The sequence below is a fragment of the Citrus sinensis genome, chromosome 2 (assembly GCF_022201045.2).
Source record: "Citrus sinensis cultivar Valencia sweet orange chromosome 2, DVS_A1.0, whole genome shotgun sequence".
Classification (NCBI taxonomy): Eukaryota; Viridiplantae; Streptophyta; class Magnoliopsida; order Sapindales; family Rutaceae; genus Citrus; species Citrus sinensis.
In genome coordinates this window covers 9,392,002-9,408,368 of record NC_068557.1, presented here as the reverse complement: position 1 = coordinate 9,408,368, position 16,367 = coordinate 9,392,002, and the positions used below count along the sequence as shown (strand labels likewise).

Sequence of the window (16,367 nt, the reverse complement as noted above, 5' to 3'; positions counted from 1 at the left end):
TTTAATGGACTGCTATCAGAAGATCCTCATCTACATCTTAAGCTATTTTTGGAAGTGAGTGATGCTTTCAAGATTACTAGAGCATCGCAGGAAGCATTGAGACTCAGACTTTTCCCGTTTTCTTTGAGAGACCGAGCAAGAACATGGTTGAATTCTCTACCACCGGATTCTATCACTACATGGAATGATTTGGCTGACAAATTTTTGATAAAATACTTTCCGCCAACCAAGAATGCAAAGTTAAGGAATGAGATTACATCTTTCCATCAACTTAAAGATGAGAGCTTGTATGATGCATGGGAAAGATTTAAAGAGTTACTCAGAAGATGTCCTCATCATGGTATTCCTTACTGCATACAGTTGGAAACTTTCTATAATGATCTCAACCCAAGAACTAGATTGATGGTGGACGCTTCAGTAAATGGGGCTTTGTTAGCTAAGTCTTACAATGAGGCTTATGAAATTTTGGAGAGGATTGCTAACAATAATTATCAGTGGCCATCAACTAGACAAGCTGCAACAAGAGGAACAACAGGAGTTCCTAACGTAGATACCTTGACAGCATTGTCAGCCCAAGTAACTTCATTAACAAATATGGTAAAGGCTATGACTACTGCTCCAGCAACTGTTAACCAAATTTCTGAGGTCTCTTATGTTTATTGTGGAGAGAGACATTTATTTGATAATTGTCCTGGGAATCCAACTTCAGTCAATTATGTGGGCAGCTTCAATAAACAGAATTAAGACAATCTATATTCAAACACTTACAACCTTGGATGGAGACAGCACCCGAACTTTTCATAGAGTTATCAGAACCAGACTGCTGCAGCACTTAGTGGACAGAATAGACCTGCTCAACCACCTGGATTTTATCAGCAAAATCAAGAGTAAAGAAGCATCAACAATGATCAACTTAGCTCCCTTTAGGCTTTGATTAAGGATTATATTATGAAGAATGAAGCGGTTGTCCAAAGTCATGTTATATCTTTGAGAAACTTGAAAAACCAAATTGGACAGCTTGCTACAGCATTAAGCAACAAACCTTAAGGAAGTTTACCCAGCAACATAGAGGACCCAAGAAGATAAGGGAAAGAGCATTGTAAAGTGATTAACTTGAGATCTGGAAAGGATATTGATAGTTCAGTTGGTGTACCAAAAAGAAGAATTGAGTCCAACAAAGGCAAATAAGACACTCCAGTAAAGAAGGAGTCACAATTTTTCACTTTTCAAAATGTAAATCGACACAGTTCTGGTACAGCATCTGCAGAAAATTATGATCTAGCACCTAGTGGTGAGGCAGCTACAGCATTAACATCAACAGAACCGAGTAAAGCAAAAGAGAACCAGTCTGCACAATCTGCTGCAGCACAACAGTTTAGACACCCACCACCTTTCCCTCAAAGATTTCAGAAGCAACAACAAGACATGCAGTTCAGCAAAATCTTGGGAGTGCTGAAACAGCTGTATATCAATATCCCTTTTGTGGAAGTTCTAGAGCAAATGCCAAACTATGCAAAATTTTTAAGGATATTTTGACAAAGAAAAGAAGACTTGGAGAGTTTGAAACAGTTGCTTTAACACAAGAGAGTAGCCGAATGCTTCAGAGTAAGATACCACAGAAGATGAAAGATCCAGGAAGCTTTACAATCCCATGCTCCATAGGCACTAAATACAGTGGCAAAGCACTTTGTGATTTGGGGGCTAGCATCAATCTCATGCCTTTATCAGTGTTTAAGCAATTGGGAGTTGGTGAATGTAAACCAACAACAGTGACTTTACAACTTGCTGACAGATCTCATGCATATCCAGAAGGAAAGATTGAAGATGTGTTGGTGAAGGTGGATAAATTTATTTTTCCAGTGGATTTCATTGTGCTAGACTTTGAGGTAGACAAAGAAGTGTCAATCATTCTCGGAAGACCTTTCTTAGCTACGGAAAAGACTCTAATTGATCTTAAAAAAGGAGAATTAACCATGAAGCTGAATGAACAGCAAGTTACATTCAATGTACTGGATGCCATGAAGAGTCCCGATGAGATTGAAAATTGTAATTTTATCAGTGTTGTGGACTTTGTTGTAGTAAAGAGATTACACAGTTGCTGCAGTAAAGAAAAAATCAATGCTGTAACATTTGAAGAACTTGATTATGAAGATTATAGAGCAGCTAACATAGCATGGTCAGGGGAGAAGCAACCCTTCAGAATTGATGAGCAAATCCAGCAAAGGGAACTCACTCCAAACCAACAAGAACTCAAAGTTAACGGGCCGAGAGTGAAGCACTATCTGGGAGCTGATGTGAGCAGCCTAAAGAGGGATTGGTTCTTGAAAGATCCAGGTTGAGGAAACAAGAAAGGTCAGGCTGAAGGACCTAAAATCAAGCGCTAATTGGGAGGCAACCCAATAAGGGAAGTTGTTTTAAGTCTTTAAAGCATTAAATTTAGTTTTTAAATTATTTAATTTGTCTTTTTGTTATTTTAAGTATGCATCTATTTTTTTTTTATGTCTTTGTGTTAAATTGCAGCAAGTAAAAAAAATGTGGGCAAAAAAAGCATGAGGGAATTGCTGCAGTATCACTTACAGCATGACATATAACAGAAGATTCTCAAACAACAGAGGCATTTCTTACTTTTGTAGCATCAAATGGATTGATCAAATTTTATAATAAGGAGTGTTTGAGAAGTAGATCAAAGAATAAGTGACCCTTTACAGCCTGTGCTGCAGCAGTGCTTCCAATAACAGGGCAGTACCCCTAACCGCTAGTTTATTTTACTTCTTTCTGCAAAACTTTTCTTTCATTTAGTTTTAATTTTATGATTCATTCTACATGTCCTTTTATTTAGTGTACGCATGTCCGGTTCATGTGGTTTTGTTTTGTGTGCTCGTGAGGACACAGCACCATTCAAGTTTGGGGGGGGTTGTGTTTTTAAGTACATGTGTTTATGCTTGTGTTGTGTGTTGTGTGTTGTGTGAAGCTCTGTTATCTAATATTTGTGTAAAACCTAATAAAGATAAATTGAATGTTATTCAGTATTTATGAGAAAGCCAAGTAGAGATAGTTATAGATGGAGGTTTAACTTCTGTCCCGACAGTTAGACTTTAGTTGAGTTTTATGAGAATGTTGTAGCAAAGCCAGGAAAACCAAAAAAAAAAAGTAGAAAATATCTCAAGTTTGGGGGAAAATTTTTGTGGGACTGTGCCTGTTATGAAATAAATTTTGCTCCAATGGTTTAAGTTGCTAAGTAATCAAGGTTGAGTATGCACCCCATATGCAGACTTGAGTCCAAAGGCAACAAGAGCTATGAGCAGTACTACAGCAATTATATATATAAAAATGTAAAAAAAAATTATAAAGAGGTTTGCTGCCTAGGATACTGAGTAACCTAATCTGTTCATGAGCCCCATGTTCAGCCTTGAGTCAAAGACGTCCAAAGGTAAGACCCAGATATAACATCCTGAATGCATTGTTGTAACAACTCTGACATGTACTTTGAGTGAGTAATTGGGTGTCGTCATTACAAGTGATAGGCATTCACATGAAAGCTCAATGTTGCATTAAAGGGTTTAACTAAAAAAAAAAAAAAATTGTAGCACAGTTTGAATATAATTGTGAGTTCTGCTCTCCTATATGTGAATATATTTGTGTTCTACCTCTGAATTGTATACAAAGTTTGTGCAATGTTGTAGCACCTATGGAATTTGATTAAAGTGGCACACACACACTTTGGACAGAATGAAGCCTAAGTCTAGAACTGAACTGCTATGGCTATTTTGTATGATTAAGAGTGTGATCTGAGGGTGGAAGAATCCTTACAAATTTGATGACAGTGCTAAGTTATTTGTTGCATGATTATGTGATTGAAGTGTGAATGTGGTTGTCATTACTTGAGGACAAGTAATGGTTTAAGTTTGGGGGTGTGATAACTCTATGAAATGAGAGTTATCATAGCACTTTTAGACTTAAATTAATATTACTTAGAGAGTAAATGATGTGTTTTTATTGCATTTTTGTTACATTTTGCATAAATATTCATTTTAGTTTATCTTAATGAGTTTTGCTTAATTTAAAGTAATTTGTGCTTAAATTGTGTGCATAATTATAGGTTTCCAGAAGCTTATAATTCATGGAAGGAATGTTGATGCAATAGGCTTGCAAAAATAAGGAAGAACTTAACTACAAAAGAATTGAAACAAATCTGAAACAGTGCAGTTGCTGTCACCGTTGCTATAGCAATCCTAGAACAATTCCGCGCGGGATACTTGCAGAATTGCGATCTGCAGTTTCCTAATCTGACTTTTGTGCGACCTAGGCTTCCGTTTACCCTAATTTTCAATTATAAAAGAAGCACACATCATAAGGCATAGAGAGAGCCGTCACCCAAGGAGAAAAACACAAATAAACAAAAGAAAAACAAGATTCAAGAGATAGATTAACGGCTGCACAAGAGGAGAATTTGGAGAAATCAATTGGGAGCTCAATCATTCTTATTCTTCTCTTGCTTTCTCGTTTTCTATTTATTTATGGGGATGTGTTTCATGACTGAAACTTTGTTTTTTATTTTTCTTTTACAAACCATGAACTAAATTTATTTGTAGTTGAGTGATAAACAATCTTGATGGTTTATTGACTAGAAATATGTGTTGCTGCATGTTTGTTGTAGCAGTTTGTTTTGATAGTATTTATTTTATTCGTTATTTCGGTTGATCACCCATTTAATGATACTAGCTAATGAAGAGCCGCAAAAGGGCCTATCTTAGTGGAACATATCAGAACAATACTTGATCTTAAATTGAGTTTCCTGGATTGAGTTTTACTTGAGTCCCAAAAAGGCCATACATGATTTAAGATTAGTGATGAACTAGACATAAGGATTCACCTTGTATGGTAAATAGAACCTAAGCGTGTAATGCTATATCTTATATTGGCATAGCAACTTATCACTGTTAGGTTGCATATAGATATAAGATATCCAACATGCGACGGCTGAGGATACATAAGGATTCTGCCCAGTGTTGTAGCAAATACTGCAGCAACCGAGCCAACTATTAGAAAATAGTCAAGACCATTAAGAGAGTTTATTCACTCAACTACTCTATATTCTCATTGTTTTTATCCTTGAGTTTGACGTGATAATCTACTTTGTTGCATTTTATTTATTGTGTTTTTATTTTAATTAGTAAATTAGTTTCATCAATTGTTTATCTTAATTTAGACACAAAATCTACACTGTTAAGATTGTTGTAGCAAGTCTAATAACATCAATCTATGTGGAGACGATCTTGAATACTCATCACTTTATTACTTATTGTGTACACTTGCACATTGACACCAATAGCATTAGTATTTATACACTAACACTAGTCCAATAACTGTTTACTGTAACAGTCAAGCTGCTATCTCTTTCTCTAAGGACGTCAAATAACACAGCAAATCAGAACACATTGAGACTAAATACAATTTCATTAGAGATATTTTGGCGAAAAAAAAAGTAGTCATACAATATATATCTACGCATAGCATGATAGTTGATCCACTTACCAAAGCTATAACGAGGGATGTATTCACCTATCATGCTAAATCATTAGGGCTATGTAGATTGTAATTTTACTTTGTTAAGATGTATTTATTTGTTATGAACATCTTTGTTACATAAATTATTTTGAAATGCAATGATGTTTAAAGTTCTCTTATTTCAATTTATTTTATAAAAGGCCTAATTACACACATATGAGAGTATGTCATCAGGTCATTACCAACTTTCTTACACGAGCAATTGCCTCAATTGCTCTGGGAACAAGCTAAGATGAGACAAGTAGAATAATGAAACAATATATTTGTTTAAGAGCCCAATAAAAAGGATTATTCTACAAATTTTGTTGCCTTGATTAGAATCAAAATGAGGTCTTAAACAATATTTCTCGTAGATCAACTATGATGTACCCTACCATTATAGAGACTTGATAAAAACAATATGTGAGAGCTTATTTTAACACTAAAGGAGCGTTCAGTTTAAGAACTCAGGTCAGACATTGTAGAAGAGCGACTAGACTAAAATATGTACAATGAATTGAATTAATGAGACAAATGCCCTAAATGGAAGATTCACTGCAACGCTTGTATCATACCACACTTGCTTAATGACCAAAATAGAAAATTAGAGAATTTCTCTTCTTCCTCATTGTGTAAGTTCCATATGACTTTCTATAAGTTAATCCTAGTATCATTATGACTATCAACTACGTTTTTGAGATCTCATAATGATGTCTGCTACTTTAGCATGTTATCTCTGACCTTGACATGATTCAGTGTATGAAACATGACTAGGAAAGTGATTATTCTGGATTGATGAACATGAGTGTGATATAAATATTTAATTTTTTCCTTTTATGTGATCCACTGGTCGACCAATTGTATAATACATGTGGTATATTACAATTGTGAATACATAAAAAGATTGCACAATTTTGGCATACTGAAGAGGTTTATTATGCTTCAATATTACAATGAATTAAATCTGGGATACAATAAACATATATTGAAATTCTCTTGCATACGATTGCAATTGAGATATATCTTGCCTAGGTTAGCAATTGAGATATATTTTTTGGCTCCTCCAATGGGTCTTTGAATATGTTCATTGTCACACGGTATACTTACCTATATGATTAAAGATATGTGGTTTTTCATTGTTTCTTTGTCCACTGCTCTACTGCTTCGACGTCGTCCCATCCTATGCGAGTGGGAGATGTTAGATGGGCGGGTTGCCCATGATGAGCCGACCCCTGTTGGGAAAAAATTAGGTTTTAAATTTTTATAAAACCTTTTGAAGATCGCTCTCATATAATATATAAGAATTTGTATTCTAGAAATCGTACCTTGAAAATCTGTGTTGTCTTTTTCCGCTGAAGTGATTTAGGCTCCTAGATCACGATCCGCCACCACCACTCCTGTTAAATCACGATCCGTCACCACCACGCTTGTTAGATCACGAACTGTCTCCAATGATCTTCCAGTTTATGACTCAGGTTCAATCTGCACTTGACGTGTGGGCGCCTTTATCACTACCAAAGCAACTAGCACGAGAAAATTTTTCTCTCAACAATCGAGAGAAAAATCTTATTCTCTGATCTGTATAAAGTGGCTTCTCTGTTTTTCTTTAGGGAAAAATAAGCCTTTTATATCACCCTTTAGTGAAAACCCTATGCTCCAAATAATGCCCTGAATAAAACTCACGTTATTTTGCTTTTTCAATAGGGGGCCCACCTTGTAAAATAACATAAGGCCCCTTATATAAAAGCTAATTAAATGGAGCCTCCCACTAAATGATATATTTAGGCTTTTGACCCAAATAACTAGTTATCTTACTTATTAGTCCAGTAGTGGTGCAGTCAATTAAATGAGTTAACCCGGGGATCATTTGGGAACATACAATAGTGGCTACAATAATTAGGCATGTAATTAAACTAGCCCAATTATTTAATTCCAAATCTACTCCACTAAAAGATTGGAACTGACTTCCATAATTGTATGCTCGAATAATAATTCGTCTCAAGCCATATTGATTTCTTTACTGCACAATCCTTTGTATCACATCGTTAATTAAATTGATATCTCAACTGTCCAATCAATTTAATAACATCTTATTCCTTGATCCTTACTGGTTTTCTCTAATGATCATTTTCAACATACTAAATATGTTGACACACTTTGGCCAGAGAATTCTATGATCAAGTACCGAAAACCTATCAAGAGATGTGTTGTACAAATTCTATATTGTTAATCCATAACTCCAATACTCATAATTGCTCCCACCAAGATACCGGGTAATCTTGACCACAAGGATGTGTCGTGCCCATTGGTAACTCAAATGAAATAACAATCACAATCATGAAATCATAATTAACTCAAGATTGAGATTACAGTAAAATCAACGCCTATGAGATTTAATAAGTCTGACAGTTATTACAAAGTTAATTAAATCTCATATGTGATCTTGTTCAATGTAGTCGTACTACATCAATAAATTCATACATGATTAAGACAAATCATTCAATGAATTTATTACAGTCTATACCTAAATAAAGTGCCTAACTTTATTTATCAACTGCGAACTAAATTTATTTAATCATAAGATAACTTGTATTTATGTCTTCTGTGAATCCACATGGTGATCACATAAATACATATAATATGATTAAATGGACTTTAATACAAATATTAATGCAATTAAGATATTTGAATAAAATACCTCATTTATTTTATTAATTAGAAAAATTATTTATTACAATTAAATAAACACATATGCTTTTAAAGAACATATTTTCCCAACAACCCCACCCGACCTGTACTTGGTAACTGCTTTTACAGTTACCAAGTGCGGTTTGGAAGTTAAGAAGGAAGATATAATATCAACTTCCCACTTTGGTTATAACTACTAGAAAATATAATAATGCAGAGAAAGTGTTTGCGGAGAGTAAATCTTCATCTTCTTCTCTTCTTCATTAAGATCAAATAAGAATATTGAACAACTCATTAGAAAAGAGCATTTATTTGTAATCAGATAAGGATTTCCGTTTGTAATTTATTTTTGACCATCAACGTAACACTTAATTATTCTGCTACTTAAGAAAAGTTATGGCTTTTTGAATTCCTTTTATTTTTTTCCATCAAATTTAAACGAGCACAACGGTTCACCCAAAACATCCACACTACCAGCTACGTGCATCCCAGCGTGTTCATGGGGAGACCCAATGTTCAAATTGGTCATTGACATGATTGATTATCCCTCAATTCTTTTTTTTTTTTTAAACATGTATACATTTCCTCATAACCTTACATATATAAAATTGCTCCTTCGATTATAATAAAACAACTCAAAAAATTTAAGATAATATCTAAAAGACCATCTTAAAACTATGACTAATTAGTGCTATCACTAAAAAAAAAAAAGATTCATATATTAGACATAAATACATATGTTATGTAGGCTAGCATTTTGAATTAACAGCTAAACCAAAAGAAATTTTGCAAGTTATACGTTTATTTTATTATACTCTTGCCGTGTTCAATGAATTGCCTTTCCAGCAAAAGAAAACCACAATCTTATAAAAATATCAGCATTGAATCCAAATCTTAATCTCAAACCTGCTTCATTTTGTAATCTCTACAATTTAATTGACAATGATGCCTTAATTTTCTGTGCTTAATCTTAACAAAATTTGAAATTGTAATTTACAGACCTTTTTTCCGTTTAGGATTTTCATTTGTCAACCGTCATTGAAGCATTTGAGGGCCCACGTTCTATTTCCTTTTCATAATTGGGTAGGAGTGGACATTTCTCTCACAAATATAGATAAAGTTGATATATATATATCTTCTCGTGAAAAAGATATATCTTAATTAATATGGGAACAGAAATGTGAGATGTGTCGTAATTGAATTGATCTAGTTTCTAATCCCAGCAAATTCCTAACCGTAAACACCAGTATACCTTTGATCATATCGTGGAAACATTTTGATATTCTAAAGAAGAAACCATCCTTGAAGTTCACGATATGCAAGGCTGGAAAATAAATTGAAAAAAGGCATTTTCTGTTTGTACTACTGAAGAAATTGCAAATAAATAATCAAAGTTGAGAACAAACAGAAACTGTCAGGTTCATTACTCTTTCTGCCGGGAGTAAGAGATTCATAACTTGGTCAAACAAATTTTCCCTGGTAGTATTACAATGTATAATCATATCTTTGACCCCGCTACGATTTCGGCTACAAATAGTACAAACAAATATCATAAAAATGTAGCACTGAACCCTGAAGGCCCCATGCTCGGTGCTTGCTCCCATCTGAATGGAGCTTTCACTACTTCGTGGTGCCCATTAATCTTGTGTAAGAGAGATAGCTGGATTTGGTAATAAAGCCAATAGTATTAATACGTTTTATGAATTGAAAACAAGCTATAAAACAAACTTAATTGGTCACAAAGTGTCGTTTTCATGTAAGATTTTTCTTCAATTAATGTGATCGCATTCAGAAAGTTGTTACAACTACTTGCAAAATTAATTAGCTCCAATTTAATATTTCTTGAATTGATCATTCATTAGGTTGCCAAGAGAAAAGTTAATACAGACTTGGTCCTGAAGTTGCAAATACAGAATAAGATCTCATGGGAAAGCATGTTTTACGGCGACAATTAATTATACGAATGATTGATCGACGAATCTCAACTTTTAGTTACTCTAATGATAATTAATGATCCTGTATACCCACTGCATAATGATTAAGCAATTCCCTCAAAAGTCAAAAACAAATCATAGCGTGATACATAAGCAATCTGGCCCTAGCTAGACTTGGTTTTTATGGCATACCATTTAACATATAAATTTTGACTCTGAATTTTATTTAAACGATATAAATTTTGCCACTCAACTTTGTAAATATAACATGATTATAATGTTTACATATGACAGTTGTACATGCAAACACAGAAGCAAGCGTAAAAAGTATAGTTTTGTGACGTTCTTAAGGATAATCAACACGTACAAGAATACAGAATTAATACCAATACGATGACAATGCTGAAAGCATTAAGTTTCCATGCAGGATCATTCAAGTACTGACAAACAGAAGAAGAGAAATTAAGCGAAATTAGATGGTTGTGAGTGGACTCATGTAGAAGATTAATTAAAGATTAAAGTAGTTTCATTCCGTCCTTGTGAAGAAATGTGAAATGTTTCCATGCAACGGGGCAAGATTAATTAATTTGATCGTGAGAAATGATTTGAATGAAGGTAGATGCATGGCACGTGTGCATGGCTTTATTTAATAATTAGTTAGTAACTAAACGATAATTAAAATGAATGCCGACTAATTAAGAGAGACAAGAGCTTCATTCCTTTGGCAAATCCAAGGAGTAGGGCGGCGCCACCGACGCCAAGTCCGACGATCTCGCCTATGTCTTCTTTCTTGTCTTCTTCTTCTTCTTCTTCTTCTTCTTTTTCCTTTATCACTTTCTCGTCTCTTTCCTCTTAATTACCTCACTCTCTTCGGAGAAACAATAAGATGGGATATTATTTATTGTTGTATAATTTCATTGGGACTACCATTTTGAAAGATGATGATAAAACTTAGATAATTAAGAATATTAGCTTTATAATAAGAAGGGATGATTTAATCACAAGAGAAATTATGAGAAGATCACTATTGTGTTTTGAATTTAACTCTTATATATATTATTGCGTTGGAGATGATCGAACCAATACAAAATTTATGATCATTTTATTGAAGGGAGAATAGCCAAAAGCCTATAGTTGGCAGTTGGGGACTGTATTACATGGCAGCATAGAGTCCCACATCGGTACGTGTTGTAGGCAAGCCTGAGGGGACGGGCTGGACTATCAAGCTCCGAAGTCACATGCCGCCCCATCTCTTTAAGGAAGGTTGTTGACACAGAAATACCAACAATTTTTTGTTAAAAATAATGATAATAATTAGGCTTATGTTAAGATTTCATGCATGTACATTGATTTATTTTGAAGACGAGAAGGTTTTTGATGCTCTTGGAATATTGATTCTTATTTATTCATTATTTGTCACGTATATATACATTTCATTATGATTAATTGAAACATACTTGTGATAATAAGTGAATGAGATAAAAAAAAAAAAAAAAAAAAAAACCTCCAAGAACACTCAAGAAGTTTTCCTCGAAGACACATCTTTGTGGTTAGCCGATTTACATTCTTCAATTTGTTTTCTCACCAAAAGTAATTTAACTTAAAAGGAGTAATTCAGAATGAGCAAAAATGCCAAAGCAATTGACCACAAAATAAGGTAATATACGGTGGTCTTCTTGTTAATGCAAAATCGATTGTTTCTCTAATGTCAATCTGCCTTGTTGAAGTCCTTTTCACAATTGACATTTTAGATGGGTCCCTTTTCTGTCCTTTCTCATTTAGAACAATTTCCTTCATAATTTTCTCCCCTGTATTATTCTTTATTAACCAATCGTCGGTCTTGGATACGAAGGCAACGATAATCACTAATATTATAAACCAAGAAAAAGACCAAATATTCCATCTAAATTATTTTCAGCATGGGCCGGCTCTAGGAAAGTGGACCCCATTCAATAAACTGTCATTTAGTGCAATCACAGGCCTTCCAAAGCCGTGTAACAGAGAGTTAAAATTGGCAGCTAAAGAGTAAAGATGACAAATTAACACCTCTAGAATACAACTTACATTGTAGAGGTGATAAATTGGAGGTGAATAAAATCACTAACCTCCAATCATATGCCTATTAGATTTCAAACTTGTCAATTCATCTCTTTCATTTTCTAAAGCCATTCTGGACAATGTGACACAGTCCTTTGCTAATGTACTCAAATAAAAAGAGAGAGATCGATGCACATTCTCTAGCTCTTTTAGTAAAAGCTAGCTAGCAAATATTGAAACACCCATATTATTTTTTATCAAAATCAACACTTCTTAATTTGTAAAACCATATATCTTGATTCGGGTTTGTGGGTTTTGAATATTTAGATTTTGAGCTTAGAATACCAAGAGGAAAAGATGATTAATTCAGTGTGTGGAACTGTGGGTACTCTTAAAAGTGAGAACTCATCATCAAGCATTAAAATCCATCCAACTTCTCCAAATGAGTCATCAATTTCAGAGACAAAAAGAACTCCTCAATCTTCTGACTTGGAGCAGCCAAGTAGCCTAACACCACCAAGCCTCAACTTCCCACCACTCAAGTTTGAAATAGATGGCGACGTCGAAGTGCAATCACCGGATTGTTCAATATGGGAAACCTTCTTCTCCGATCACTTAGACGGTGACTTCATGATCTCATCTCCGGTGAGAAACTTGCCTTCTCCACGAACTTCAGCTTACAATAATAATTACAACTACAACTATGCACAATCAATGCAAGGACAGAGCCTTTCAGGATGTTCCCCTCCTCGCTTTTCGGCTCAGGTTGGAGCATTCAGCAGTAGCCTCAGAGCAAAAGGGCAGAGCCCGCTTCATAAAGTATTTAACTCTCCAGGCAACCAGTATATGCAGCCGGAGAATCTTGCTTTGACGACGGCTATTGAAGATTTCTTGGAGGATTATCAAAAGGATGGATACGGGATGTTTTCGCCTATGAAGATATGTGGTGGTGGTGGTGGTGGTGGAAGCTCACCTCAACTAATTGATATGCCTACGACGGTTCCAGCAACGCTTGAATGCTTACCAATGACAAATAATAATCCGTCGAGGTTTAGTGGACCAGTGAGTGAATCATCATCAACGGCTGGAGCTTCTCAGCATGACAATGATATTTATCAAATGGGATCAATAGCAGCTGCACCATTATCACAACAACTGCAACAAGAGCAACTGCAGGAGAGGCAACAAACACAACAGCAGCAGCTGCAAGCACAGCAACAACAGCAGCAGAATCTTAACCACAGCTTGATGGTCCCTCTCCCAATCAGTTCTGAGCAGGTTAAAAACTTTTCTGTCCTTGTCTATATATGTACGTTTTTTGTATACATGTCATAATTCCATTAGCTGTTTGTACATATTTTTGATGTGCAAAAGCATTTCTCAATATGTATAAGAAAATTATATATATACACACACACACACACACACATACATGTTCTATTAGCTGTTTGTACATATTTTTTTCATGTGCAAAACTGTTTCTCAATATGTATAAGAAAATATATATATATATAGTAAAAGTCATGTTTAAGTGCAGATATCCGCATTTTACAAAGTGCAAATAATGTAAAAATACAACTCATATTTATATTGATGTAAAAATATTTTTAGTACAGTACAGGCTCTTTACACAGTATAAAGAAATCAGTCCAAATTTTATAAAGTGTGAAAGTCCACACTTATGACTTAAGCATTTTCATATGTGACACTTTGTTTTTAATTTTTATTTATTTTATTGCTATCTTTATTTGTTTCTTTAGGAACAAGATAGCGGGCTTCAGTTGGTGCATCTCCTTCTTGCCTGTGCTGAAGCGGTGGCTAAAGAGGACTTCATGTTAGCAAGAAGATACTTGCATCACCTCAATCGAGTAGTCTCGCCTCTCGGCGACTCCATGCAACGAGTTGCTTCCTGCTTCACTGAAGCCCTAAGTGCAAGACTTGCAGCAACCCTAACCACAAAACCAAGCACTTCTACTCCAACACCCTTCTCTCCTTTCCCACCAAACTCTTTAGAGGTCCTAAAGATTTACCAAATCGTTTACCAAGCTTGCCCGTACGTTAAGTTCGCTCATTTCACCGCCAATCAAGCAATATTTGAGGCCTTTGAAGCCGAAGAACGTGTCCATGTCATCGACCTAGACATCCTCCAGGGCTACCAATGGCCAGCCTTCATGCAGGCCCTAGCTGCTCGACCCGGAGGCGCTCCATTTCTCCGAATAACCGGAGTCGGGGCTACTATAGAATCCGCGAAGGAAACTGGACGTTGCTTAACAGAACTTGCCCACTCACTCCATGTACCGTTTGAGTTCCACCCAGTAGGTGAACAACTCGAAGACCTGAAGCCACACATGTTCAACAGACGTGTAGGCGAGGCTCTTGCCGTTAACGCCGTTAACCGCCTCCACCGTGTCCCCAGTAACTGCCTAGGAAATTTACTAGCAATGATCCGTGACCAAGCACCAAATATCGTAACCATAGTCGAACAAGAAGCAAGCCATAACGGACCATACTTCTTAGGCCGGTTCCTCGAGGCATTGCACTATTACTCTGCAATTTTCGACTCATTAGACGCAACGTTTCCTCCTGATTCAGCACAGAGAGCAAAAGTGGAGCAGTACATATTTGCACCGGAGATAAGAAACATAGTGGCATGTGAAGGGGGGGAGAGAACGGCGAGGCACGAGAGGCTTGAGAAATGGAGAAAGATAATGGAAGGGAAAGGATTCAGAGGGGTGCCATTGAGTGCAAATGCTGTGACTCAATCGAAGATATTGCTTGGATTATATTCATGTGATGGCTATCGCTTGACTGAAGATAATGGTTGCTTGCTTTTGGGGTGGCAAGATAGAGCACTTCTTGCTGCTTCTGCATGGCGATGCTGATGATGATGATGAGCAATTCTCTATTTTTCACGTACGTGTACTTTTGCTTAATTTTTTATTTTCAGTGTATTAAATCATCTGGTATCCGAAGACTACATTGGACTCCGACTAATTCATATTCAAGCCGGGTAGAACCACTAGGGCAGTAAAACTCTTCCAACAAATATTTAACGTAACTGTATTCCAAAGCCTCGAACTGAGGACTTTGGTTAAGATAGAACAGCCCATGCTAATTGATCTATGCGCTTGTTGGTTATTTTGCTTAATTATTAATTAGGCTCGTGTTTATTAGAAATTTTTATGTTAATTTGTTATGTGTAGGTAATAATGCCATGCAAAAACCACGAGATGAATGCTAAAAATGGAAAACGGGAAAGCCGTAAAGGATAAATTGTTTGATTTTGCAGAAAGTGACCTTAGGATATATCATTAAGGTCAATTAATTAATTATATCGAATTTAGATTCTATCACACACTGACCTGATTCCCCTTCCCGTCCTTATGTCGTAACCACTGGCTTCAGGCTTCAAATTAAAAAAAAAAAAGAGTATCCAAAAAAAGGCTTCTAAAAAATAAAAAAGAAATTGGTGGCAAGACAAGAAGTTTTACAATTGTTCATCAGATATTCTTTTTTTTGAAATTTAAATAATTAATTTTTGATAATGACCGCTTGATCGATGATGAGAATGCATGTATGACTTAATGCCATAGACCTCTTTGATAAGATAAGCCCAGGTCATATATCATTGAATTGATAGGTAAAAATTAGTATAGGATTACGATCCCTATGGGGATTATTTATTTTAAATGGCATTTTTAGAAATTATTTTTGAAAATGAAGGTAGTATTTCTTAATAACGTTTAGGGCCATATCATATTTGATGGTGTCTAGCTTGAAATGGTTTTCAAAAATCAAACTCAAGGAGAAAATATTTAACAATCCAGATCTTTTCGTAGACATTTTCTCTTCTACTTCTCCAAAGTTTTCAAAGATTTATTGACATGTGTCATTAATAAAATTAAATAACTAAAATTTTATTTTAATTAATTTTTACCTAAATAAACATCCAAACATACGTGTCACTCTTGTCAAATTTTTTTCCAATAAATTCTTTCCCCTCTCAAAGGAGCTGCCATGATTACTAAATTTGATCCCAGTCGCGGCTCTTCCCAATACGAGTTCACATTATAACTCATCAACAACCATCAAGATTTGCATCGACCAAATTGGAAGATGAAAATTCCCAAATTCGCATTTAAGTTTTCTCGGGTTTTTTTA

General features: G+C 35.3%; 1 protein-coding gene and 1 non-coding gene across 2 annotated transcripts; one reads left to right on the top strand and one right to left on the bottom strand.

Moving 5' to 3' along the window:
* Positions 1-237: 237 nt before the first annotated feature.
* On the bottom strand, positions 238-344 carry LOC112497352 (small nucleolar RNA R71). The gene has a single exon (XR_003064150.1). It is a non-coding gene; the product is annotated as a small nucleolar RNA R71 (small nucleolar RNA).
* An 11,976-nt stretch (positions 345-12,320) lies between these two features.
* On the top strand, positions 12,321-15,356 carry LOC102620520 (GRAS family protein RAM1-like). The gene is made up of 2 exons (XM_006470043.3): positions 12,321-13,484; positions 13,967-15,356. Exons 1-2 carry the CDS (start codon positions 12,564-12,566, stop codon positions 15,086-15,088), a joined length of 2,043 nt encoding a protein of 680 aa, XP_006470106.1. The 5' UTR covers positions 12,321-12,563; the 3' UTR covers positions 15,089-15,356.
* The last annotated feature ends 1,011 nt before the right edge of the window (positions 15,357-16,367 follow it).

Coding starts and splice junctions, on each gene's coding strand:
- LOC102620520 (XM_006470043.3), top strand. CDS start 12,564: ATGATTAATTCAGTGTGTGGAACTGTGGGTACTCTTAAAAGTGAGAAC. Junction 13,485..13,966: donor TCCCAATCAGTTCTGAGCAG/GTTAAAAACTTT, acceptor TTGTTTCTTTAG/GAACAAGATAGCGGGCTTCA.